The sequence below is a fragment of the Vulpes vulpes genome, chromosome 1 (genome assembly GCF_048418805.1).
Source record: "Vulpes vulpes isolate BD-2025 chromosome 1, VulVul3, whole genome shotgun sequence".
Classification (NCBI taxonomy): domain Eukaryota; kingdom Metazoa; phylum Chordata; class Mammalia; order Carnivora; family Canidae; genus Vulpes; species Vulpes vulpes.
The window spans coordinates 13,721,672-13,747,611 of NC_132780.1; the positions used below are offsets into that span (position 1 = coordinate 13,721,672).

The 25,940-nt window shown below is 48.4% G+C and overlaps 1 protein-coding gene across 1 annotated transcript; it reads right to left on the reverse strand.

The window, feature by feature from the left end:
- Window positions 1-6,965: 6,965 nt before the first annotated feature.
- On the reverse strand, window positions 6,966-18,036 carry AP2S1 (adaptor related protein complex 2 subunit sigma 1). The gene is made up of 5 exons (XM_026014007.2): window positions 17,806-18,036; window positions 13,619-13,768; window positions 7,941-8,054; window positions 7,470-7,529; window positions 6,966-7,324 (listed from the first exon to the last, which is right to left on the reverse strand). Exons 1-5 carry the CDS (start codon window positions 17,806-17,808, stop codon window positions 7,223-7,225), a joined length of 429 nt encoding a protein of 142 aa, XP_025869792.1. The 5' UTR covers window positions 17,809-18,036; the 3' UTR covers window positions 6,966-7,222.
- Between the last annotated feature and the right edge of the window lie 7,904 nt (window positions 18,037-25,940).

Genomic DNA, 25,940 nt, shown 5'->3' on the forward strand with positions numbered 1-25,940 from the left:
CCCCGGTCTCCAGGATCACGCCCTGGGCCAAAGGTGGCGCTAAACCGCTGAGCCACCCGGGCTGCCCCATAAGTAAAATCTTAAAAAAAAAAAAAAAAAAAAAAAAAAAAAGGAAAGAAAGAAAAGCCCATAAACCAGGTGGCAGAAACTTAATGTCCTGCGGTTCAGGAGGTCTTAAGTCCAAGATCAAGGTTTTGCAGGATTGGTTCCCTCTGAAGACTGGGAGGAAGAATCTGTTTCAAGCCTTTCTCCTCGGCTTGTAGATGTCTCTCTTTTTCCTGTGTCCTCACTTTGTCTTTCTTCTGAGCCTGTCTCTGGATCCAAATTTCCCCTTATTATTTTTTTTAAGATTTTTTTTTAAAGATTTTTATTTATTTATTCATGAGAGACACAGAGAGAGGGAGAGACACAGGCAGAGGGAGAAACAGGCTCCATGCAGGGAGCCGACGCAGGACTTGATCCTGCGACTCCAGGACCACACCCAGTCCAAAGGCAGGCACCAAACCGCTTAGCCATCCAGGGATCCCCCCCCCCCTTTTTTTTAATGTGAGCTCCACATTCAGCCAACTCAGAGCTCAAACTCACATCCCTGAGATTAAGCCCTGAGCTGAGATCAAGAGTCAGACGCTTGAGTGACTGAGCCAACCAGGCACAAACTCCATTTAAAAAATAATCCCTGGGACGACAGGCTGGCTCAGCGGTTTAGCGCCGCCTTCAGCCCAGGGCGTGATCCTGGAGACCCGGGATCGAGTCCCACGTCAGGTTCCCTGTGTGGAGCCTGCTTCTCCCTTTGCCTGTGTCTCTGCCTCTCTCTCTGTGCGTCTCTCATGAATAAATAAATAAAACCTTTTTAAAAAATAAAAAATAATCCCTGGGAGGATGGGGTGACTCAGTGGTTGAGCATCTGCCTTTGGCTCAGGTCGTGATACTGGGGACCTGGGATAGAGTCCTGCAACGGGCTCCTTGCAAGGAGCCTACTTCTTCCTCTGCCTGTGTCTCTGCCTCTCTCTTTGTGTCTCTTATGAATAAATAAAATCTTTAAGAAAAAATAATAATCCCCATCTCCCTAATATCACATCCCCCTCCAGCTACTGCACTGTTTTCCTTTATAGCAACACTTCCTCCAAGTGGTTTCTAGCAGCTTTGCCCTGTTCCTCTTTTACAGGCTCTCCAGAAGCCACTCTGATGGGTCTGTGGATCTGGCTTCATCCTCGCCTCCCCCCGCCCTGCTCTGTTCCCCGCTGACTCCACTTTACCAAATCCAGCAGCTGAGTCTCTGATCTCCTCTGATGTGACCACTCAGAAGCTTTTCTTTCTTCCTTCCTTCCTTCCTTCCTTCCTTCCTTTTTCTTTCTTTCTTTCTCTTTCTTTCTTTCTTTCTTTCTTTCTTTCTTTCTTTCTTTCTTTCTTTCTTTTTCTTTCTTTCTTTCTTTCTTTCTTTCTTTCTTTCTTTCTTTCTTTCTTTCTTTTTCTTCTTTCTTTTCCTCATCTTTCCATCCTTTTAGAAGATTTTACTTTTGAGTATTCTCTACACCGAACGTGGAGCTTGAACTCACAACCCTGAGATCAAGAGTTGTGTGCACTACCAACTGAGCCAGCTGGGCACCCTTCTTTTTTTACTTTTTAAAATTAAGATATATATATTCACATACACTAAAATTCACCCTTTTTAAGTGTGCAATTCAGGGGTGTCTGGGTGGTACATTCGGTTAAGTGTCTACCTGTGGCTCAGGTCATGATCCCAGAGTTCTGGGATCGAGTCCCGTGTTGGGCTCCCTGCAGGGAGCCTGCTTCTCCCTCTGCCTGTGTCTCTGCCTCTCCCTGTATGTCTTTCATGAATACATAAAATCTTTTTTTTTAAAGTTTGAATAATAAAGGCACAATTCAGTCATTTTTCATATATTCACTAGAGTGTGCAACTACCATTACCACATAGCTCCAGAACATTCCATCACCCCCCAAAAGGAAACCCCCTATGCACTGAGCAGTGACTCTCATTTCTCCCTCCCCCTAGTCTCTGGCAACCACTAATCCACTTTCTATCTCTGTGCACTTGCCTTTTCTGGACATTTCACATACATGGAATCCTACATTCTGTGCTCTTCTCTGGCTTCTCTCACTCAGCGTATTTTCAAGGTTCATCCATGTCATAGCATGTGTTGGGATTTCTTTTCTGTGGCTGAATAACATTCCATTGTAGGGATACAGGTTTTGTTTGTCCATTCATCAGTTGGCCAACATTTGGCCTTTGGGAGCATCTTTTTTTTTTTTTTTTATTTTAGGAGCATTTTTAAAAGTCAGATTAATGATGTATAAGTTGCATACTCTAGAATTCATCCTTTTTAGGGGTATCTGAATGGCACAATTAAATATCTGACTTTTGTTTTTGTTTTTGTTTTTGTTTTTTACTTTTGTTTTAAAATTTTATTTATTTGAGAGAGAGAGAAAGAGAAAGAATGAGTTGGGGAGGGGCAGAAGGAGAAGCAGGCTCCCCACTGAGCAGGAAGCCCAACTTGGGGCTCTATCCCAGGGCCTTGAGATCATGACCTGAGCCAAAGGCAGACGCTTCACTGACTGAGCCACCCAGGTGCCCCTAAATCTCTGACTCTTGATTTCTGTTTAGGTCATAATTTTAGGGTCCTGGGATAGAGCCCTGCTCTGAGTAGTGGAATCTGCTTCGAATTCTCCATGCTTGCTCTCTCTCTCTCTCTCTCTCTCTCTTTCTCTCCCCTTCTCTAAAATAAATCTTTTTATTTTTTTAATTTTTTTATTTTTTATTATTTTTATTTATTTATGATAGTCACAGAGAGAGAGAGAGAGGCAGAGACACAGGCAGAGAGAGAAGCAGGCTCCATGCACCGGGAGCCCGATGTGGGACTCGATCCCCGGTCTCCAGGATTGCGCCCTGGGCCAAAGGCAGACGCCAAACCACTGCGCCACCCAGGGATCCCTAAAATAAATCTTTTTAAAACTTATTTATTTATTTATTCATGAGAGACACAGAGAGAGGCAGAGACACAGAGGGAGAAGCAGGCTCCATGCAGGGAGTCCAATGCGGGACTTGATCCCAGGACCCCGGGATCACGACCTGAGCCAAAGGCAGACGCTCCACCACTGAGCCCCCCAGGCGCCCCGGCAGTAGGTATTTTTCCATGAGCCATTCCAATGCTCGCTTGGGCAGCACATATACTAGAAGTGGAATGAAACAGAGATTAGTGTGGGCCCGGCGCAAGGATGACCCGAAAATGAGCCAATCTGATAGGAGTGTAGTGATCTGAACAGCTCTGAACTCAAGCGTACTACCGTCTCCTCCTGAGCCCCCTTTTCCTTTGATTCAATCACGCTGCACTGGATGGTTTTCCTTCCTTCTCACTGGCTGTTCCTTCTGTTATACTTTGATCTCCGCCTCCCCCACCCCCACCCACGGCCACCCCCAGTGTGCAAATCTCTTCCCTCTCTCCATGCCGACCCCTTGGTGACCTCAGACCTCCCGGCAGTAAGTAGTATCAGTGTTCCAGAGACTTTCAAATGTCCATCTCCCGCCGGGACCTCTCCCCTAAGCTCCAGACCCACATAACCACTGCCCCTCAGTGGAGACCCAAGATCGCAGACTTGACATGTCCTTCCTACTGTCTCTGCGCCTCTGGAAAAGGAGATTCGGGTGGTCCAGATGCTCAGGCCGTAATGGGGAGCGATCCTTGGTTTCTCCCCCAGATTACATCACATTGTCAGCAATCCTGATTCTGCCTTCAAAACATGCCCAGAGGGCAGCCTGGGTGGCTCAGAGATTTGGCGCCGCCTTCCGCCCAGGGCCTGATCCTGGAGACCTGGGATCGAGTCCCGTGTTGGGCTCCCTGCATGGAGCCTGCTTCTCCCTCTGCCTGTGTCTCTGCCTCTCTCTTTCTCTCTGTGTGTCTCTCATGAATAAATAAATAAAATCTTTAAAAAGAAAAAAAAAGAATATTCTACAATCGATAGTGGTGATGGTAACACAAGCCTGTGAATATATCGGAAACTGCTGAATTGTACGTTTTAAGGGGGTGAATTGTATGGTATGTGAATTGTATCTCAGCAAAGCTGTTACTGCCCTCTCCCCAAACCCTCCAAACAAAAACTCCTTCCTGTGGTTCACACAGAACAAACCCAGTGTCCCTACCATGGCTATTGGCTTGCTGCCGTCTGCCTCCTCCCACCCCCTCACCACAAACCCTCTATTTTCTGAACACATCACCTCTACTCTCCATTTTGCTCACTCTGTTCCTGCCAAGCTGGCCTCCTTGCATGTTCTGCCTCAGGGCCTTTGCACCTGCTATTTCTTCTACTTGCAACAGACTTCTTTCCCTAAAATCTCCCACAGTTCATTCATTCCTTCACCCCTTTCACCCTCAGCCCAGTGTCAACTGCTCCAGAGAGGCTTTCCTTTTTTTTTTTTTTTTTTAACATTTTATTTATTCATGAGAGACAGAGAGAGAGAGAGAGGCAGAGACACAGGCAGAGGGAGAAGCAGGCTCCATGCAGGGAGCCCGATGTGGGACTTGATCCTCGGTCTCCAGGATCAGGCCCTGGGCTGAAGGCGGTGCTAAACTGCTGAGCCACCTGGGCTGCCCCCAGAGAGGCTTTCCTGACCATCATCTAGAACAGGAGTGCCACCTGCTTCTCTGCCCCCTCGCTGTTTTATTTGCCTCCACAGCAGTCCTTACTTTGTGACATACCAGCTATCGATTTGCTTACTTATCCATCACCCCATCACCCTCAGGAGACCTGTCCTGCTCACTGTGGTACCCTCCCCGGGGGGTGGGGGGGGCAGTGTTAACCAGTGTCTGGCACATAGTAGGTGCCCAAGAAACATTTGTCGAATACACAACAAGCAAATGCTCCCTGCATCCCTCCCTCTCTGAACCTCAGGTCTGTGTGTGCAAAAGGGTCCTGATCACCTTTCCTGGATGACCCCGCAGTATCTTCAGACTCTCTAGTGATGGAGGGCGGCCCCCTCCCAAAATATGTCCACGTCCTGGAGCCTGTGATCATGACCCTTTGGGAAAAAGGACCTTTGCAGATACAGTTAAAGGATCTTGGGATGAGATCAAGTGGATTATCCTGGTGGACCCTAAATCCAATGACAGGTGGTAAGAAGAAGGCAAGGAGAAGGTACAGGCACAGAGGAAAGCGCACGTGACAATGAAGGCAGAGACTTGGCGGGGAACGTGGGCCCATTCAGGGCATGTCAGCAGCCTTGAGAAACTGAAAGAGATAAAGGATGATCCTCCCCTAGGGTGTGTGGAGGGACTGCGGTCCTGCTGGCACCTTGATTTCAGACTTCTGGCCCCCAGAAGTATGAGGGGCTCAATTTCTCGTTTTATGACACCCAGTTTGTGGTCACGTGCTGCCGGGGCTCCAGGACACACACTCACGTGTCCTGATAACCTCAGTACCCCCCCCCCCCCAAAGCCACCACTGACCTGCCTGTTCCCCATCTCAGGGAGGGCCTTGCCTCCCACCCCTTCGCCCTGGCTGCAAATCCACCCGAGCCTCACTCAAATCTGCCTCCTCCACCCTCACCCCTCTGCCACTGGTCAGTCAGGTGCCTCCTAAACTTTCGTAGGATTAACTTAATTCTCAAGCACACCCTGTGGGATCAAGACTATGATTGGGGACGCCAAGGTGGCTCGGTCGGTTAAATGGCCGACTCTTGATCTCAGCTCAGATCTTGATCTCAAGGTTGTGAGTTCAAGCCTCGTATTGGGATCCACACTGGGTGCAGAGTGTAGTTAAAAAAACAACAATAACAACTATTGTCAACCCATTTTCAAGATGAAGAACTGAGGCAAAAGGTTAAGGGACTTGCCCAAAGGTTACACAGCATGCATGTGGCTGAGCTGGGCCAGGGCCACCTCTTGTCATTGGGACGCTGGCACAGGGCTGTGTGATGTTGATAAGAGCAGACCCTGATGCCTGGCGACGTTCTCAGCTTGGCACAAGTGCTGATCGTGGGTGCGGCCAGCAGCCATCCTCAGCTCTCGGTGCAGGGCAGGGGGCAGGAAGGCACTGCCACTCCAGGGGGGCCTAGAAACATGCCATGGCCGTGGCCACGTTGTTACGGTGGCCAGAGGACTGTTGCTGGTACGTGGTAGGTGGAGGCCAACAGTCCAGGGGCCGCTGGGACAGTGTCACTCAGTGGAAAATGGTCCAACCCCAAGGCCAGCAGGGCTGTTGCTGAGAACCACGAACCATGAGGCCCAGAGCCTGTGCTCCCGACAGCCACCCAGTCTGGGGGTTAAAAATGAGGATTCTGGAGCCAACTGCCTGGGCTTAGAACAAACCTGGCTTAGCCACACTAGTGACATGACCTTGGCCAAGCCTTTTCGTGGTCCTGGGATGAGTGATCTCACCTGGAAAATGGGCAGACACTGGTTGTTTCCTCAGGATCTTACGATGAGGGAAGATAATACTTGGGATACTTTGAACAGCACGTGGGAGACGCGTGACACTATTAGGTGTTGGCCAGGAGGATTATTTTAGTAGGAGGTGCCCGGGGTCTAAATCTATCTCCCCGGGATCCCTGGGTGGCTCAGTGGTTTCACGCCTGCCTTTGGGCCGGGGCGTGATCCTGGAGATCCGGGATCGAGTCCCACGTTGGGCTCCCGGCATGGAGCCTGCTTCTCCCTCTGCCTGTGTCTCTGCCTCTCTCTCTGTGTCTTACCATAAATAAATAAAAATAAATCTTTAAATAAATAAATCTATCTATCTATCTATCTATCTATCTATCTATCTATCTATCTATCTATCTATCTCCCCTTCCAGTCTCAGGAGCCCTCTGTGGGCAGCGGCCCAGGTGAACGCATCTGGGCCAACTCCCGTTCTCAGGCCAAGGAGTGTTTGCTGACCAACTGCCTTCACACTGATGGGAGGGTGTCCCGAGTGTCCGGGGTCCCCAGGGCAGACCGGCAAGGGCTCCAAGACACAGGCCAGGCGAGACCATGGGTTTATTGGGGGCTCCACACACACGCACTCACAGCGTCACACGACAACGTCACGGTTACTCGGAACACGCGAGATGGCCTCCGCCCCTGGCTGGGCCCAGAGGCAGTGGGGTGCAGTCTCCTCCCTGGTGGCCCAGGCCCAGCTATGGGCCTTCCTCCTGGGCAGGTGAGGGAGGGCGCAGCCCCGGCCTGGAGAGGGGCGAGCAGGAAGTGAGGGGCCGGGGCGCAGGGGCCAGCTGCCCTCACTCCAGTGACTGGAGCATCAGCAATTGTTTCAGCACCTTCGTCTGGCTGGTCTCTCGGATCTCGCCGGCCAGGAACATCTCGTCCACGACCGTGTAAACCTGAGCGAAGGGAGGGCAGGAGACCCCACTGTGAGGGGAGGGCTCTTCCTCTCTCCCCCTCCCTCAACAGGTGCTCATCTGAACCTCCGATGGAAGCTGGGGGCTCTGACCCCCCCTTACACCCTCGTCTTCACCAGGAGCCCACCTTGTAGAAATTGAACACCAGGTCCAGTTCACAGACATTGTGGAAATACTCATTTAAGACCTGGGAGAGAAGGCAGAGATGGTGAGAGCTGGGCAGAGGGAGGCACGCAGGGCCACACAGGGCTGCACATGGGAGCCAAGGTCACCCCTCCCTCCGAAAAAGAGATGGTAAAAGAGAGACCAAGAGGAAGTGCGGAAGGGGAGGGAAGGAGGGAGGAGGAAGAGACACCAGGACAAAGACAGTCAGAGCCAGAAACAACAAGGACGATCACATAGCAACAGAAAAGGATGGCAGGGAAGACTGACCAGACACAGGCGGAGGGAGAAAGAGGAATCATGTGGGCAGAGAGGGGCAGAGGGAGGCTGGCTGTCCACCCGGGGATGTGGGGAGAGGGTTTGTGCACCCGCCTGGGGAGACCAGGGCTGGTTCTGGGGGCTCCAGGGCCCCTGGGGCCGCAGCCCACCCTCGCACCTCCACGAAGTTGTGGATGGCTTCCAGGTAGGCCAGGTTGTTGTCGTTGACATCCACGCAGATGCAGAAGTAGAGGCCGGCGTAGCGTCGGTAAATGATCTTGAAGTTCCGGAACTGTGGGGCAGAGAGGCTTTCAGCAACTGGGCGGCCCCTAACCCAACAGTGCGGGGCAGCACGGGGCCAGGAGTCAGTCCTTCACCCCATGCCTGGTCCCTGAAGCCCTGCTCTGTCCGGCCCAGTGCAGGGGACACAGCAGTGACTGAGACGGGACCCAGCCCCCGCCACTGGGGCTCACAGTCCAGTGCAGAGATTCCTCCTCAGTACTCCCCATCGTGGGCAGCTAACCCAGCCTGGAGACCCAGGAGGGCTTCTGGGAGGAGGGGGCACCTGGACCAAGACCTGGAATATGAGCAGGAGTGCTCTGGTCAGAGGGAACAGCTTGTGAGAAAAAGCCCAGAGCAGAGAGGGACGCTGGGGTGTCCCAGGACGTCTACCTCACCATTCCGTGGCTCCCTGCCTGTCGCCTCTGGAGAAAGTCGAATTCCTTAGCCTGGAACTAATTCATGCCATCATTCCACAAACACTACCTGGGGGCGGGCTCTGTGCCGGGCAGTGCAGTCACTGCTTATAACCAAGACCATCCCAGCCTTACCCTGAACTGAACTGTAATGTAAAATATAAATATTCCTACGCCAACACATACATACAGCCCAGGAATAAATACATGTGGACCAAGGATACAGACTGTAATCTTATGTGAGGGAAAGGCGATAAAGAGAGGTTTAGAGACCAGCGGACTGGTTTGCTAAGCACAAGATCCTTGGGCAAAATCTGGAAAAGTCCCAGCCCTGGGTCTGGTGTGTTCTGTCGCCACCTGCTGGCAACTTCAAAAGCCAACATCAGCCCCTGATTTTTAAACTTTTTTTTAAATAAGATTTTTTTTAATGTATTTTTTTTATTATTATTTATTTACGGTAGTCAGAGAGAGAGAGAGAGAGGCAGAGACACAGGCAGAGGGAGAAGCAGGCTCCATGCACCGGGAGCCCGATGTGGGACTCGATCCCGGGTCTCCAGGATTGCGCCCTGGGCCAAAGGCAGGCACCGAACCGCTGCGCCACCCAGGGATCCCCTTAAATAAGATTTTATTTATTCACGAGAGACACAGACAGAGGGAGAAACAGGCTCCATGCAGGGAACCCGATGTGGGACTCGATTCCGGGTCTCCAGGATCAAGCCCTGAGCCGAAGGCAGGTGCTTAACCACTGAGCCACCCAGGGATCCCAAAAGAAAATACATTTAAACTGATGCAGGCACTCGATCAAACGTTTGAAGGCCCCTGAGCTGGAGAAGAGGGTTTATGACAGGCTGAGAGGGCAGGAAAACCATCTGGAGATGCCAGCTCTGACTGTCACAGCTGGTGTGGCCCTGGCAGGATCTGACACTGAGCAGCACTTTTGTTGTTGTTGTTATTGTTACTTGTAGTTCTCTTTCTCCCGCTATCACTCTCCCTGATCCCCGCTTGTTTCTACACCTTGGCTTTAAATTTGCAGGCTTGGGATCCCTGGGTGGCTCAGGAGTTTAGTGCTTGCCTTCGGCTCAGGGCATGATCCCGGAGTCCCGGGATTGAGTCCCACATCAGGCTCCCTGCATGGAGCCTGCTTCTCCCTCTGCCTGTGTCTCTGCCTCTCTCTCTGTGTCTCTCATGAATAAATAAATAAAATCTTAAAAAAAAAAAAAAAGTTTAAAAAAATAAATTTGCAGGCTTCTCAGGGATCTGGCGCAGGCTCTCATGGCTTTTCCCCCTATACACTCTCAGATAAGTCTCTTCCTGAAGGCTGGGGTGAGTCACCTGTCTATACTCCCCTACCCATTGGGCCCCCATCCCCCACCTGACCACTCTGGGCATCACTGTCTGGGACAGGTCTGTCTCATTGGACCCTGAGCTGGTGCTGTGCCTGCTGTGTCCCCAGCATGGCCCTGAACATGAAGAGGTCCACATCCTGACCCCCGGAACCTGTGAACAGGTGACCTTACACGGCAAAAGGGACTGTGGAGGTGTGATTACACTAAGGATCTTGACCTGGGGGTTCCTGGATGATCCAGACGGGCCCAGAGTAATCACAGGGATCCTTATCAGGGAAAGAGGAGGACAGAAGTGTACGAGTCAGATGGAGTGATTTTAAGGTGAGATGTGGTTGGCTTTGAGGCTGGTGAAGGGGTCACTCTCTGGGGGCACGCAGGCTGCCTCCAGAAGCTGGTAAAGGCAAGCAAATGGATTCTCCCCAGGGCCTGCAGAGGGAACCCAGCCCTCCTGACACGTTTTGGACACCTGACCTCAAGAACTGTTTAAAAAAAAAAAAAAAGAACTGTTTAAAACAACAAATCATGTTGTTTTGAGCCACTATATTTGTAGGATTTGTTACCACGGCAGTAAAAAACTAACAGAGGTTAAAAAAAAAAAAAAAACACATACACACACACAAAAAAGAATAACCTCATTAATGAACAAACAAGAGGAAGAAAGTTTGGGAGGCCTGGACCTTCTTCACTGGCTATTCAGCTTTTGGTTTTACTCTTACAAGTCCTCCTCCAGGAAGTCTGCCCTGACCTCAATCTCATAGGAGAGACATTATTTAGGGTCTCCTCCCCCAGACCCTCCCCAGTGTGTTGGGGGAGGGACCAATTCTCTCTTGTTTCCTACAGCACTCCCTCCTCTGGGAAGTCCTCTCTGACCCCCAGCCTGAGGCAGGTGCCCTCGTCCTACTGGGCTGCTCCATCCCAGCACTGCAGCCCTGACCCCTCTGGGTAGTCCTCATCTGGGGACAGGTCTGTGTTGCTCACAGGGCTCTCAGTCCCCACAGTGCACAGTGGGAGATAAGATGCTGCGCTGGTGGCAGGACAGCCCAGGGGAGTGGGCGTGCACCCCCTCATTCTGTCCTGTACCTGCTCTGGCCCCATCGCCCTGCTCCCCGCAAGGTCCCCCTCCTGGAAACCCTTTGCTTAAGGCTGCCGGCCTCCCCCCATATCTCCTGGTTCTCCTCTACCTCCTCATCTCCCTCCTCTAGATATGGCTTCTCTTCTCTCCTGTGTTCCCCTCTGTCACTCGTCCCTCCTCTGGTAAGTCCCGCAGGCTTCCTTGCCCTCTGTGTGCAGAACCTTCCACATTGTGGCATTCTGCCCTCTCTGCACGCTGACTCATCACTCCCTCCTGGATTCTCTGTGGGGGTGTGAACAGATACCTCACTCCTGATCTTCACCCTCAACCTGCTCTTTGCTAAGTTGGCCCACACCTGCCCCCCTCTGCTCAAAACCCTCTCGAGGCTGCCACCTTGGAAGAGGCCCTGCGCCATTTATCCCTGTTATCTCTTTGACCTCCTCGGCCCCCCACCCCCCTCGCTGGCTTACATTCCCTCAAAATGCTGGCCTTCTTGCTATTCCAGGAATGTCCCAGCATGTCCTCACCTCAGGGCCTTTGCACTTGCCATTTCCTGGGTGTGGAGTGCTCCCTTTCAGATATCCTCTCCTTCCACTCTTTCAACTCCTTTAGGTCTTGGTTCCAAAGCTACCTTTTCCAGACTTCCTAAATCATTTACACCTGCATTCCTACACCTAATGTACACACCCCAGCACTCTCATCTCCCACAGTGGCTGCTTCTTCCCCCTGGCACCTCTTACCTCCTGCTATGCTCTGTCTTTACTATCCGTCTCCCTCCCACCAGAACATCAGCTCTCCCAGGGCAGGGACTCAGGTCTGTCCTGTTCCTGCTCCTAGAATAGTGCCTCCATACAGCAAACCCCCGATAAATATGTGTTGAATTTATAGGACAACTAGCCCAGCTGATGCCATGGAAATTAAAGACAGAGCCTTCTCAATTTAAGGAGACCAAAGAGGGGCACCTGGCTGGCTCAGGCGGTAGAGTATGTGACCCTTGATCTCAGGGGTGTGAGTTCAGGCCCCATGTTGGGTGTGGAGCTGACTTAAAAATAAAAACTTATGGGGCAGCCTGGGTGGCTCAGGGGTTTAGCGCCACCTTCAGCCCAGGGCCTGATCCTGGAGACCCGGGATCGAGTCCTGCATTGAGCTCCCTGCATGGAATCTGCTTCTTCCTCTGCCTGTGTTTCTGCCTCTCTCTCTCTCTGTCTCTCATGAATAAATAAATATGTAAAATCTTTTTTAAAAGTTTAAATAGGTATTTACCCCAAGAATACAAGTGTAGTGATCCAAAGGGGCACCTGCACCCCAATGTGTATAGCAGCAATGTCCACAATAGCCAAACTATGGAAAGAGCCCATGTCGATGGATGAATGGATAAAGAAGATGTGATATATATACACACACACACACAATGGAATACTACTCAGCCATCAAAAAATGAAATATTGCCGTTTGCAATGATGTGGATGAAACCAGAGGGTATTATGCTAAGTGAAATAGTCAATCAAAGAAAGACAATTATTATACGATCTCACTCATTTGTGGAATTTAAGAAACAAAACAGAGGATCATAGGGGAAGGGAGGAAAAAATAAAACAAGATGAAATCAGAGAAGGAGATAAACCATAAAAGACTCTTAATGATAGGAAACAGAGTTGCTAGAGGGAGGTGGGGGGATGGGTAACTGGGTGATGGGTATTAAAGAGAGCACATGGTGTAATGAGCCCTGGGTGTTACATAAGATTGATGAACCACTGACCTCTACCTCTGAAACCAGTAATACAGTATATGTTAATTAACTGAATTTAAATTTAAAAAAAGTTAAATCATAATAAGAGTTAATGTCTAATAAATATCTTCTTTCATAGCTAAATATCCATTAAATTTTTCTAACCTGTCCAATTCCTTTAATAGTTTTCATTACTAAAATGGAAGCTTTTTGAAAGAAAGAAATTTCCAAGGTTGCAAATTCACTAAGAACACGATTATACTATTCTTGTTCTTGTTCTATTCTTGTATAATTCAAGGATTATACTATTCTTGTTCTTAATACAATCCCAATACTAAACATATATAGCTGACACACTGAAGGTTCTAAAGAGGTAGTGACTCTATACAAATTTGTGTCCGTGTGGAATTACATGTTTAAGGAGTATCTTGTATGTTTGAAGGATGTTTCACAAAATAGTGGCTGTTGAATAAATATCACCTGGGTGGTTCGATGGTTGAGCTTCTGCCTTTGGCTCAGGGCGTGATCCCACGGTACTGGGTTCAAGTCCTGCATCAGGCCCCCCACAGGGAGCCTACTTCTCTGTCTCCCTATGTCTCTGCCTCTATCTCTTATGAATAAATAAATAACATCTTAAGAAAAAAAAAGAAAATGATCACAACAAAAAGGTCTCCCCCCTCCCCTCAAAGGAAGGAAGACAGCAGGCCAAAAGCAGGCTGAAGCTATGAACATAGGAAGGAAACAGGTCTGGGGGTTACTGCAGTTGGCGGTTGGGCAGGATGGGCAGAGGAGGGCAGCCCGCGTGGCTCGGCGGCTTGGCGTTGCCTTCAGCCCAGGGTGTGATCCTGGAGACCCAGGATTGAGTCCCACGTCAGGCTCCACGCAGGGAGCCTGTGTCTCTGCCTCTCTCTCTCTCTGTCTCTCACGAACAAATAAATAAAATCTTTAAAAAAAAAAAAAAAAAGGATGGGCAGAGGAACAAGGCGAGTGTGGCAAGCGTGAGGGGAGTATCACCTCCACAAAGTTGGTGTGTTTGGCATCTCGGACGGTGACCACAGCATGCACCTCTTCGATCAACTTCTGTTTCTCATCGTCATCGAACTGCATGTACCACTTGGCCAGGCGCGTCTTGCCCGCCCGGTTCTGGATGAGGATGAAGCGGATCTGCACGTAGGGGGAGAGGAGGAGGTGGAGGAGGTGAGGGGGGGGAGGGAGAGCTGGCCAGCGCTGGGTGGCCCACCCAACAGCCCCACCCATGCCCACTGGGTAGGGTCCACACCTCCTGCAGCTGTTTAGGCTGCAGCCTGGTCTGGCTGGCCTGACCACACACTCCCACCCCAGGTCCCAACACCCTAGAGGAATGACTGCTTCCACCGGCCAACTCCCCTGTCAGCCCCAGGCTCCACTCCCTTCTCTGCTTGACCTTGGAGCAAGGATCACCCCCCACCCCCCAGCAGCCTGTTTCCCCACCGGCAGAATCAGTTTCCTTAGAGGACCCATCTCATCAGGGTGTTCTGCACTTAAATGTTTTAAACTTAATTCAGTAGCTGGCACACAACAGGCATTCAATAAACGTTTGCGTTGCAGGGCTCCCCGGCTGGCACAACGGGAGGCACAGGGCTCAACGGGAGGCGCAGGGACTCTTGATCTTAGGGTTGTGAGTTCAAGCCCCATGTTTGGTGGAGAGAGGACTTAAACAAATAAATACAAATTTCTAAGAAATCTTTGAGTTCCAGATTCTTTGGTCTGAATCCCAGAGATCTCCTCAATGTTCCTTTTTCTTTTTACTTACCAAGCCTTAAAAATTCACCCATTTAAGATGTGTACAGTTCAGTGGTTTTTATTTTTTTTATTATTTTTTTCATAAAGTTCAGTGGTTTTTAGTATATTCGTATATAATGTTGCCAAAATCACTACTATCTAATTCTACAATATTTTCATCACCCCAAGAAGAAATCTCCACGGGTTAGCAGCCACTGCCCTGCTCCCGGCAACAGATAATGCTCCTGTCTCTATGGCTATGCCTCTTCTGGAGGTTTCATATAAACAGAATCATACAATACATGCATGGTCTTTTTGTATTTGGCCTCTTCCCCTTGGCAATGTTTTTTTTTTTTTTAATTTTATTTATTAATGAGAGATACACAGAGGCAGAGACAGGCAGAGGGGAGAAGCAGGCTCTATGCAGGGGCCCCAATGTGGGATTTGATCCCAGGACCCCTGGATATGCCGAGGCAAGGCAGACGCTCAACCACTGAGCCACTCAGGCGTCCCTCGGCAATGTTTTCAAAGTTCATCCACACTGTAGTGTGTGTCCACAAGTCCTTTCTTTTTAATGCCGAGTTCCACTGTATGGATATATCTTGTTTTGTTGATCCATCCATCAGTTGATGGACATTTGGGTCATTTCCGCTTTTTGGTGATTACAAATAAGGCTGCTATGAACATTCGCACATGAGCTTTTACGTGGACATTTGTTTGGACTGATGTTTCCCCTGGCTATCCCTATACCTAGGAGGGGAATCGCTGGGTTATATGGTACTGCTATGCCTAACTTTTTGGCCACTGCTGTTTTCCAAAGCATCTGCCACTTCTCAAGTGATGTAGAATTCGCACATTCACACACGAGCTTTTACGTGGACATTTGTTTGGACTGATGTTTCCCCTGGCTATCCCTATACCTAGGAGGGGAATCGCTGGGTTATATGGTAATGCTATGCCTAACTTTTTTGGCCACTGTTTTCCAAAGCATCTGCCACTTCTCAAGTTGCTTGGTGCCTGTTTATCCACCTGGAAAATGTATGATGAGATGTAAACAATATATGAAAAGTATCTACGGACACCTGGGTGGCTCAGTGGTTGAGCATCTGCCTTTGGCTCAGGGTGTGATTCTGGGGTCCTGAGATCAAGTTCCGTCATCTGGCTCCCTGAGGGGAACCTGCTTCTCCCTCTGCCTAGGTCTCTGCCGCTCTCTGTGTGTTTCTCATGAATAAATAAATAAAATCTTAAAAAAAGAAAAGAAAAGAATCTAGAAGAGTGCCTGGCTCAGATAACATGCTTTGTGTCAGCTATGATTATCATCAGTGTGGGCTAGGGAATTTGTTTTTAAGATTCTGAAAGGCCAGGTCAATCCTCCTAGGGCTACTATGAAAACAGAACAAGTTAATGCCAGAAGTGCTTAGCACAGTGCCTATTACATACGGAGCGCTCACTACAATGAGCTATGATGATGGAGACAGCTTCATCCAAGTGGCTAAGCACACAGACTCCAGAGCCTGAATGAATGCTGGCCCTCTTAGCTGTATGTCCATGGGCAAGTAACCTAGCCTTTCTGGGCCTCAGTTTCTCCTTCTGTCTATTATACAGAGAGCACCTCCCACATAAGACAATCCACGGGTTAATAAACAAAAGGGGTGTAGCACTGTGGCTAGCACATACTAAATGTTACAAAAGTATTAGTTCTTAAATGGTATTATAATTCACCATCATTTGACTTTAAGAAAACCAAGGCCCAAGTTTACCCAGGCAGGAAGCCTGCCTTCGGCCCAGGTCTGTTTGAGATGGGCAGGTGTACACCATTTTATAGATGAAGAAACCAAAGCTCAGAGAAAAGAAGTCTCACAGCCACAAAGCACAGCTGGAAGTCCAAAAGCTTTGCTGTGGACCCCCTGACCCCAGCTTACCCTGTGGGAGCCCCTACTCATTCCAGGGAGTCCATTCTCTTTCCTAAGTCTCATTCTCTGATAGTCTATTCCTCCCTCCCCCAACCAATCAAGCTGTAAAGGAACAGGATATTACACTCTCCTTCCAAGAACTCCATCTGCTGAGCCAGGGAAAACCACTTCCTAGCAGGCTAGGGGTCCTGAGTAGGAAGGGAAAGGCCATGGGCTTGGCAGGAGGTAGGGAGGAGGGAATTCACTAGGCAGCCACAACCTAGGGGCAGAGCCAGAGATATATGGGGCATGCGGGAGGAGAGCTAAAAGGGCTGAGGGAGAGCCCAGCCTCTTACCCCCAAATTCCCTTATAACCTCTTCCTGTTTCTCCTCCCAGTCAGAATCTCTCCACCTCTGGGAATCTTTCCTGAGAGGTCCTTTCCCTCCAGCCTCCTCACCCCTCTGACGTTCCCTCCGGGTGCCCCCCCCCCCATCTTTCCTGTCTCCAAGCCCCCTCCCCTGGAGTTGTTCCCTTTAGACTTCGAATTTCTTCTGGGTTTCAATTCCCTCTCTCAGGCTTCAGAAGGCCTTTTACTTGGGACATCACTTCTCTGACGCCAGGGCCTCCTCCCCAAGTTCCAAACCATACATGTTGCCTCCAAGGACGCTCTTTGTGGAGGAGGCTTCCTCCTCATTCTGACACCCATCTCCATTCATCTTTTTCCGGCTCCCTGCCCAAAGGATCCTTGCTTAAGGTCCAAAGACCCACCCTGAGGGAGGGTAGGCAAATCCAAAGCCCAGTCCTTGCTCCAAAAGCTCCATCCCCATCTCTCACACTTCTCTGCCTGCTCCCACTCAAGACCTCTCCTTCTTGGAAAGATCTGGTCTACTCCTCCCCATCCATTTCTAATATTCGCTCCCACCTTCTAAGCCTCCTCCCGCTTTGCAGCACACTTCCCTGGACTCGAAAGCCCCATTCTGCACAGTAGCCAACTTCCCATCTCCAGAGCCCAGTCTCCTCCCCTAGAGATTCTCGCTCTCATCAGGAGTACCCCTCCCGTTTCAACACCCTCTCTCTGCCTTCATTGTCAGCTTCCGGCTTCTAAAGACTCCTTCTCTCCCAACCCAATGTCTCCCATTCCCCAACTATCCTGCCACACTCCCAGAGCGCCCTCCTCGTAAGACGCCCCCACCCCACCTCCAATCGTCTCCCCACCTCCGAGATCCCGCTTCGCGAGTTGCCTCCCCATTTCAACCTCCACCTCCTCAGTCATCTCCAATGTCTCCCTCCCGCACAGCCCTCTCCCCTTGGCACCCGGCCTCTAATGTCCTCTGGCGTCGAGCCCTCCGGCGCACTCCCGCGCCCAGAATCGCCGCGCAGCTGCCCCCTTGCCCCGGGCCTCGGGTCGGCCCCAATCCCGAGAGCCCGCGCCCGGCCCAAACCAACGCACCGCGGCAGGGGAGGCTTGTCAGTACCCGACCGAGCCTCGAGTACCTGCACGTGGACCCACCCTCCGCCCGGCCCCAACGTGGGCGCGCCGCCGTTACCATGGCGACCCCCGTCCGGACCCCAGCGGCCCCGGTCCCGCGGCTCCTGGGCAGCTCCGGCTCTCGCAGCAGTTAGGGGACCCAGGGCTAGAGCGGACTTCCGGCAGAAGAACTCGCCCGCCCTCTCGCGCACAGCCCACTGGGAAGTGTAGTCTCAAGAATGCCTTCGCTCACCCAGGCTGCAAGCCTGGGAAAAAGGGCCGATCCCGCTTCCCAAAAGGCCGCGCGACTGTCCTTTTCCCACCATGTAGTACTGACCCCGAATGCATACCGGGAGTTGCGGGCGAATGTCTCTTCCGAGGACTACAATTCACGACCTGCGTGTCAGCCAGCAATGGGGACTTGCATTCTGGGAAATGTAGTTCTGGTAGCCCTGCGTCCACCCCCATCCTCCCAAGGCAAGAAGAAGTGCATGCTGGAAATAGTAGTTTTAAGTAAGGAACTCCGCTGTGGGAGCTCGAAATGTAACTCTTTCCACGCTCACCTAGTGCTTTGTTTAAAATATCTCAAATGTTTCCCTATGGGAGATGGACAGTGGTTTAAGATAATTATTTTGAGAGTCAGAACTGTGTACAAATCCTATCACTGCATTTCCTACCAGGGGACTTTGGGACAATGACTTCACCTCTGAATTCAGTTTCTTCATCTGTAAACAGGAGTGATCAAGAGGTCACCACAGTATGGTTTTAAAGCCTCAGTAAGGGGGCACCTGGGTGGCTCAGTGGTTGGGCGTCTGCCTTTGACTCAGGTCATGAACCCCGGGGTCCTGGAATCGAGTCTGCATCAGGCTCCTTAGAGGGAGCTTGTTTAACCCTCTGCCTATGTCTCTGCCTCTCTGTGTGTCTCTCTTAAATAAATAAAATAAAAATCTTTATAAAGCCTCAGTAAGTTTCCAAAGTACTTATCACTGTGTTTGACACCTCGTAAGCGCTCAATACATGCTAGTTAACATCATGAAGGCTCATTGTTAACATACATCAGGTAATAGGGTACAGTTGTCTCCTTTCAGTTACTCAAATGGGCCAAGTTCTTTCCTGACTATGCGACTTTCCTTTACGCTTGCTATTCCCTACATGACCTTCCCTCATTCATTCTGTGGTTGGCCTTTTTTCTTCTTTTACCTTAAACACCACTTCCACAGACCTGCATAGAGGACCCTGGGTACAAAGGTCCCCTTCTCCTATCCCCAACAATTCTATAGGTTAGTTTGATTTTTTTTAGTAGTGTCACTGGGGAGACCCATGGTCCCCTGTAGTTCAGGAAACTCCTAGAAGCTTCTGCCTCTCACTTTCATCCTTAAGAAACTAACTATAGGGGGATCCCTGGGTGGCTCAGCAGTTTGGCGCCTGCCTTTGGCCCAGGGCATGATTCTGGAGTTCCGGGATCGAGTCCCATATCGGGCTCCCTGCATGGAGCCTGCTTCTCCCTCTGTCTGTGTCTCTGCCTCTCTCTCTGTGTGTGTGTCTCTCATGAATGAATAAATAGAATCTTAAAAAAAAAAAAAAAAAAAAAAAAAAAAAACAGAAAAAAAAGATTCACCCAGTTATTTAAAAAAAAGAAAGAAAGAAAGAAAAGAAACTAACTAAAATGAATTGCTGGAACAGGAAAAGAAATATTGGAGGATAAGATGCCTGTGCAGATGAGTCAGAAAATGCCTAATAATTACCTCAGCTTCATTATAACGTTAAAATTCCTCTCTGAGTATCTTTTTAAAGATTTTACTTATTTATTCATGAAAGACACACAGATAGGCAGAGACATAGGCAGAGGGAGAAACAGGCTCCCTGCAGGGAGCCTGATGTGGGACCTGATCCAGGACCCAGGGATCACAACCTGAGCTAAAGGCAGATGTTCAACCACTGAGCCATCCAGGTGCCCCCCTCTCTGAGGGATGAGGAATATTCATCCCAAGCCCCTCATGAAAGGAGGCTGCTTACCCTTGTTTGGGGAGTCACACCTTTGGAAATTTTTCCCCGTAATCTCCTTATTTGTACAAACAATGATGACTTTGTGTGGTAACTCCACCTGGTGTAATCTCTGTCTATAACTCACAGAGGAGGGGACCTGCTTTGATCTGGTAACAATAGCCTTTATTACAATTTTTAATGATTTCACTGGGAACCGTGTTGTCTACATCTCCCATTAGGTGGTTGAGGGCAGGGACGCTGTCTATTAACGTATCTACATCATCTAGAATATGGTGACACTTGGTAAGCACTCAATAAAGTATTACTATAGATACTGAAGAAAGACTCAATCCTAATAGAAACAAAGCATATAATAGAACAATGTAAATTAAAAGTATAGTATCAGCAGAAGAACCAACACACCGCTATGGAATTATTGCAAGGGCAAAAAAAGGTTAAGGATTGGGATCCCTGGGTGGCTCAGTGGTTTAGCACCTGCCTGCGGCCCAGGGCATGATCCTGGAGTCCCAGGATCAAATCCCATATCGGACTCCTTGCATGGAGCCTGCTTCTCCCTCTGCCTGTGTCTCTGCTTCGCTCCCTTTCTGTGTGTCTCTCATGAATAAATAAATAAAAATCTTTTTTTAAAAAAAGGTTAAGGATCATTTCTATCTTGTGCACTGCTCTATCTCTAATAGAACTGGGACTGAGATAAGGTAAACAAGGTGCCCAGGGTGTAAAATTTAAAAGAGCACTCACTCGGGGATCCCTGGGTGGCTCAGCGGTTTGGCGCCTGCCTTTGGCCCAGGGCGCAATCCTGGAGACCCGGGATCGAATCCCACGTCGGGCTCCCGGTGCATGGAGCCTGCTTCTCCCTCTGCCTGTGTCTCTGCCTCTCTCTCTCTGTGACTATCATAAATAAATAAGAAAAAAAAAAAAAAAGATTAAAAAAAAAAAAAAAAAGAGCACTCACTCTTAGGTGCTGACCCAGCCCTTGCACAAGCCTGAAAGTAAGCATCTCCTTGAAGTTTGTACCCTGGATACCTTGCTTGCCTCACCTTATTCCAGCCCTGATTTCCAGGGTTCAGCTCAGAGCCTAGTACAAGTCTGGTGTTAAGTAAACATTTGTCAAATGAATGAATGAACAGGTATCAAGAAAACAGACACTGTCTCCGCCCAGACAACATTCATGGTCTGGCAGGGAAAACAGACTTAAAGGACATTATGCAAGTAAATTTTATTTAAAACTTCTTCGCAGGGACGCCTGGGTGGCTCAGGTAGCGTGATCCCAGGGTCCTGGGATCAAGTCCCACATCAGACTTCCCACAGGGAGCCTGCTTTTCCCTCTGCCTATGTCTCTGCCTTCTCCCTGTGTCTCTCATGAATAAATATATAAAAATCTTTAAAAAAAAATCTACTTCGCAAACAATATTTCTTATCTCACTTTCTGTGGGTCAGGAATTTGGGAGTAGTTTAACTGGGTGGTTCTAGCTTGGAGTCTCTCACGAGGTTGCAATCAAGGCATCAGCTGGTGGGGGTGGGGGCACCTCGGGGGCTCAGACAGTTAAACATCTGCCTTTGCCTCAGGTCATGATCTCAGGGTCCTGGGATTGAGCTGCATTGGACTCCCTACTCAGCAGGGAGTCTGCTTCTTCCTGTCCCTCTGCCCCTCCCCCTGCTGTCCTCTGGCTCTCTCTCAAATAAAATCTTTAAAAACTAAAATGAAATAAAACCTTAAAAAAAAAAAAAAGACATCAGTTGGAATGCAGTCATTTGAAAGCTCGATTGGATTCATCCAGATGGGTCACTCCTAGGATTGCCCAATTAATGCTGTCTTTTTTTTTTTTTTTTTTTTTTTTTTTTTTTACATTTTATTCATTTATTGACAGAGAGAGTGCCCTAAATGCTGGCTCTTGACAGGAGGACTCAGTTCCTCACCAGATGGACCTTCCCACAAGGACACATGAGTGTCCTCATATGGCAGCTATTTTTCCCCTAGAGTGAATGATCCAAGAAAGGGCAAGGCCAAAGCAGCAATGTCTTTTATGACCTTGCCTCAGCCGTCACGCCCTTTCACTTGTGCCATATCTTGTTGGTACACAGATCAACCATATCTTACATAGCAAGGGACAATAATACGTAGTGAGAATTACTGCAATTCATCTGAGGGGCCTGGCTGTCACAACTGCTTATAGTTGAGGCACCTGGCCTAGCTGAAATGTTAGAGACAGCTTCCACAGAGGGAGTGACATTTGAGCTGAGATCAGAAAATGAGTGCATGTTAACCAACCATTGATTAATGTTGCAGGGGCGAGGGTTGGGGGCAGAGTGCATTTACTTTCTGTGTATTTATTTAATCTTTTATTATTTTTTATTTATTTACTTATGATAGTCACAGAGAGAGAGAGAGAGAGGCAGAGACATAGGCAGAGGGAGAAGCAGGCTCCATGCACCGGGAGCCCGACGTGGGACTCGATCCCGGGTCTCCAGGATCGCACCCTGGGCCAAAGGCAGGCGCCAAACCGCTGCGCCACCCAGGGATCCCCTGGAGCCAGTTTTTAAAAGATTTTATTTATTGATTTGAGATAGAGAGCATGAGCATGGAGTGAGGGCAAAGGGAGAGGGAGAAGCAGGGAACCCGACTCAGGGTTCAATCTCCCCTAGATCATGACCTGAGCCAAAGGCAGATGCTTCATTGACTGAGCCACCCAGGTGCCCTGGAAACATTTTTTTTTTAATTTATTTTATTATTATTATTATTATTTTTAAGATTTTATTTATTTATTCATGAGAGACACACAGAGAGACTGGCAGAGACATAGGCAGGGGGAGAAGCAGGCTCCACACAGGGAGCCCCACGTGGGACTCGATCCCAATCCCTATCCCAATCCTGATCCCGGGTCTTCAGGATCACACCCTGGGCCGAAGGCGGCGCTAAACCACTGAGCCACCCGGGCTGCCCCAATATGTTCCTTTCATAAAAGAGGACATCTCCTTAGCCTCCTCCATAATGACACAATGATCACATGTAGGGAATTTTTACATTAATACTACACTATAATCTAATATAGGCCTATATTAAAATATCCTTTAAAAAATAAAACAAAATATCCCTGATCATCCCAGTAATATGCCTTATAGATTTTTACTTTTTTTCTTTATTTTATTTTTTTAAAAGTAGACTCCATGCTGGGCCTTCAACTCATGACCTTGATATCAAACACTGAGTTAAGATCCAGAGTTGGGGGCAAGCCCCTGCGGCACAGCGGTTTAGCGCCGCCTGCAGCCCTGGGTGTGATCCTGGAGACCCAGGATGAAGTCCCACATTGGGCTTCCTGCATGTTGCCTGCTTCTCCCTCTGCCTGTGTCTCTGCCTCTCTCTTCGCTCTCTCTGAATGAATAAATAAATAAATCTTAAAAAAAAAAAAAAAAGATCGAGAGTTGGACGCTAACCCTCTGAGCCACTGACGCACCCCAAGGTTTTTTGTTTTGTTTTTTTGTGTTCTGTTCCAGAATCCAATCCAGGATTGCAGGTGGCATTTTTAAAAAGATTTTATTAATTTATCTACTCATGAAAAACACACAGAGAGAGGCATAGACACAGGCAGAGGGAGCCGGATGTGGGACTGGATCCCAGGACTCAGGATCATGACCTGAGCCAAAGGCAGATGCTCAACCACTGAGCCACCCAGGTGCTCCTGAAGGTGGCATTTAATTGTCATGTTCGTTTAGCTTTCTTTGATCCTTAACCAGTTTCCTTGCTTTGTCAGTATTTCAAGACATTTACATTTTTGAAGAGTCCACATCAACTATATTGCAAAATGTCCCTTCATTTGGGTTTGTCTGATGTTTCTTCATGATTAGATTCAGGTTTGACATTTTGGGGCAGGAATATCACAGAGAGATCCTGTGTACTTCTCAGAGTATCCCATGATGGATATGTGATGCTGGTTTGTCTCTTCCTCCGTGAGTGTGATCATTTGACTAAGGTAATGTCTGCCACATTTTTCTTTTTTAAAAGCTATGCGATCCATCTGATACCAAACTCATAAGCAACATAAGGGAAAAAAACCCTGTGCATCAAAATTAAAAGCTTTTGTGCATCAAAGGACACTATCAAGAGAGTGCAAAGACAACTCACAGAATGGAAGAAAATTTTTGCAAAGCATATATCTGATAAGGGCTTGCTATCCAGAGTATATGGAGAACTCCTACTACTCAACAACCACAAACCTCAATTCAAAAATGGGCAAAGGACTCAAATAGACTTTTCTCCAAAGAAGCTATACAAATGGCAAATAAGCATAGGGAAATATGCTCAGCATCGCTAGTGTCTGGAGGAAATGCAAATGAAAGCCACAATGAGATACCACTTCACAACCTTTATGATGGCTACTATCAAAAACAAAAGAATACAACCACCCATAGCAGTAAGTGTTGGCAAAGATGTAGGAAAACTGGAACCCTTGTACATTGCTGGTAGAAATGGAGAATGGTGCAGCCACTGTGGAAAACAGGTTGGTGGTTCCACAAAAAAGTTAAATGTAGAATTACCACATGTAACAGCAGTTTTATGTTTGACCATATATTCCAGGTAACTGAAAACAGGGATTCAAATTCCTGTACGCCAATGTTCCTAGCAGCATTATTCACAGTACCCAAAAGTCCAAATGTCCCTTAACTGATGAATGGCTAAACAAGATGTAATATATACAATGCAATGTTCTTCAACCTTAATAAGAAATTAAATTCAGGGGACATCTGGGTGGCTCAATGGTTGAGCATCTGGCTTCAGCTCAGGTCATGATCCCAGGATCCTGGGATCGAGTCCCACGTCGGGCTCCCTGCATGGAGCCTGCTTCTCCCTCTGCCTGTGTCTCTGCCTCTCTCTCTCTCCTGTCTGTGTATTCTAAAGAATAAATAAAACATCTTTAAAAAAATCTTTAAAAAATAGAAACCTCAAAACAGCCCTGTGATGTAGGTATTAATATTGTCAATCCCATTTTAAATATGAGGAAATTGGGCAGCCCAGGTGGCTCAGCGGTTTAGCACCGCCTTCAGCCCAAGGCCTGATCCTGGACACCTGGGATCGAGCCCACGTCGGGTTCCCTGCATGGAGCCTGCTTCTCCCTCTGCCTGGGTCTCTGCCTCTTTCTCTCTCTCTGTGTCTCTCATGAATAAATGAATAAAATCTTTAAAAAAATAAATATGAGGAAATTGAGGTACACAGAAGTTGAGCAACTTGCCCCAGTCACGCAACTATTGTAAATGATGGAGTAGGCCAAGCATTCTGGTTCCAGAGTCAATGCCTCAAGACACTATACTATGCTGCATTCATGTAAGTGTATAGAGAGGTATAGAAGAAAACACATTTCTGGGGAGGCAGGTAGGATGAGTTTGGATTTTCCATGGAGACTGGATTTTATCTGGAGTATTTTCATTTCTTGCCAGGACAAGAAATTCATGTAGTATTACATAACTTAAAATAATTAAAGAGAGTAATGTATAACAATGGGAAAATGGGCAAAAGATTTGAACAGACTTCACAAAAGCTGCTATTCAGATGGCTTTCACATCCATGAAAAGATGCTCAACCTCAGGAATCATTGGGGAAAGACAAATAAAGACTACAAAATATACAACTACACAATCATTAGAATGGCCATAATTAAATTTAAAAGATAGAAAAGGTGGATCAGCGGAAATTCTTACACATGATTCCTGGGATGAAAATTAGTATATCCCCTTTGGGGAAGGTGAACACATGTGCACTCTGTGACCAGCAGTTTCACTCAGGTACTTAGCTAGCAGAAATGAATACATATGTTTACCAAAAGACTTTTTAAAAATCTTTCTTTCTTTCTTTCTTTCTTTCTTTCTTTCTTTCTTTCTTTCTTTCTTTTTCTTTCTGAGAGAGTGAGCACAAGCAGGATGGACAGAGAGGGAGAGAGACTCTCAAGCAGACTCCTACTGGGAGCTCCATCTGATAAGATGGAGTCTCTCTGAGACTATGACCGGAGCCAAAACCGAGAGTCATATCCTTAACTGACTACACCACCCACGTGCCCCACTAAAAAACATATTCTATTTTAAAAAATATTTTATTTATTCATGAGACACAAAGAGAGGGAGGCAGAGGGAGAAGCAGGCTCCATCAGGGAGCCTGATGTGGGACTCGATCCCAAGACTCCAGGATCACCCCCTGGGCCAGAGGCAGGCACTAAACCG

Excerpts from the sequence above, each read along its gene's own strand:
- AP2S1 (XM_026014007.2), bottom strand. Across the intron at positions 7,530-7,940 it reads CCATCCACAACTTCGTGGAG|GTCTTAAATGAGTATTTCCA; the intron begins GTGCGAGGGTGG and ends CTTCTCTCCCAG. Across the intron at positions 7,325-7,469 it reads TGGTGTTCAATTTCTACAAG|GTTTACACGGTCGTGGACGA; the intron begins GTGGGCTCCTGG and ends CCCTTCGCTCAG.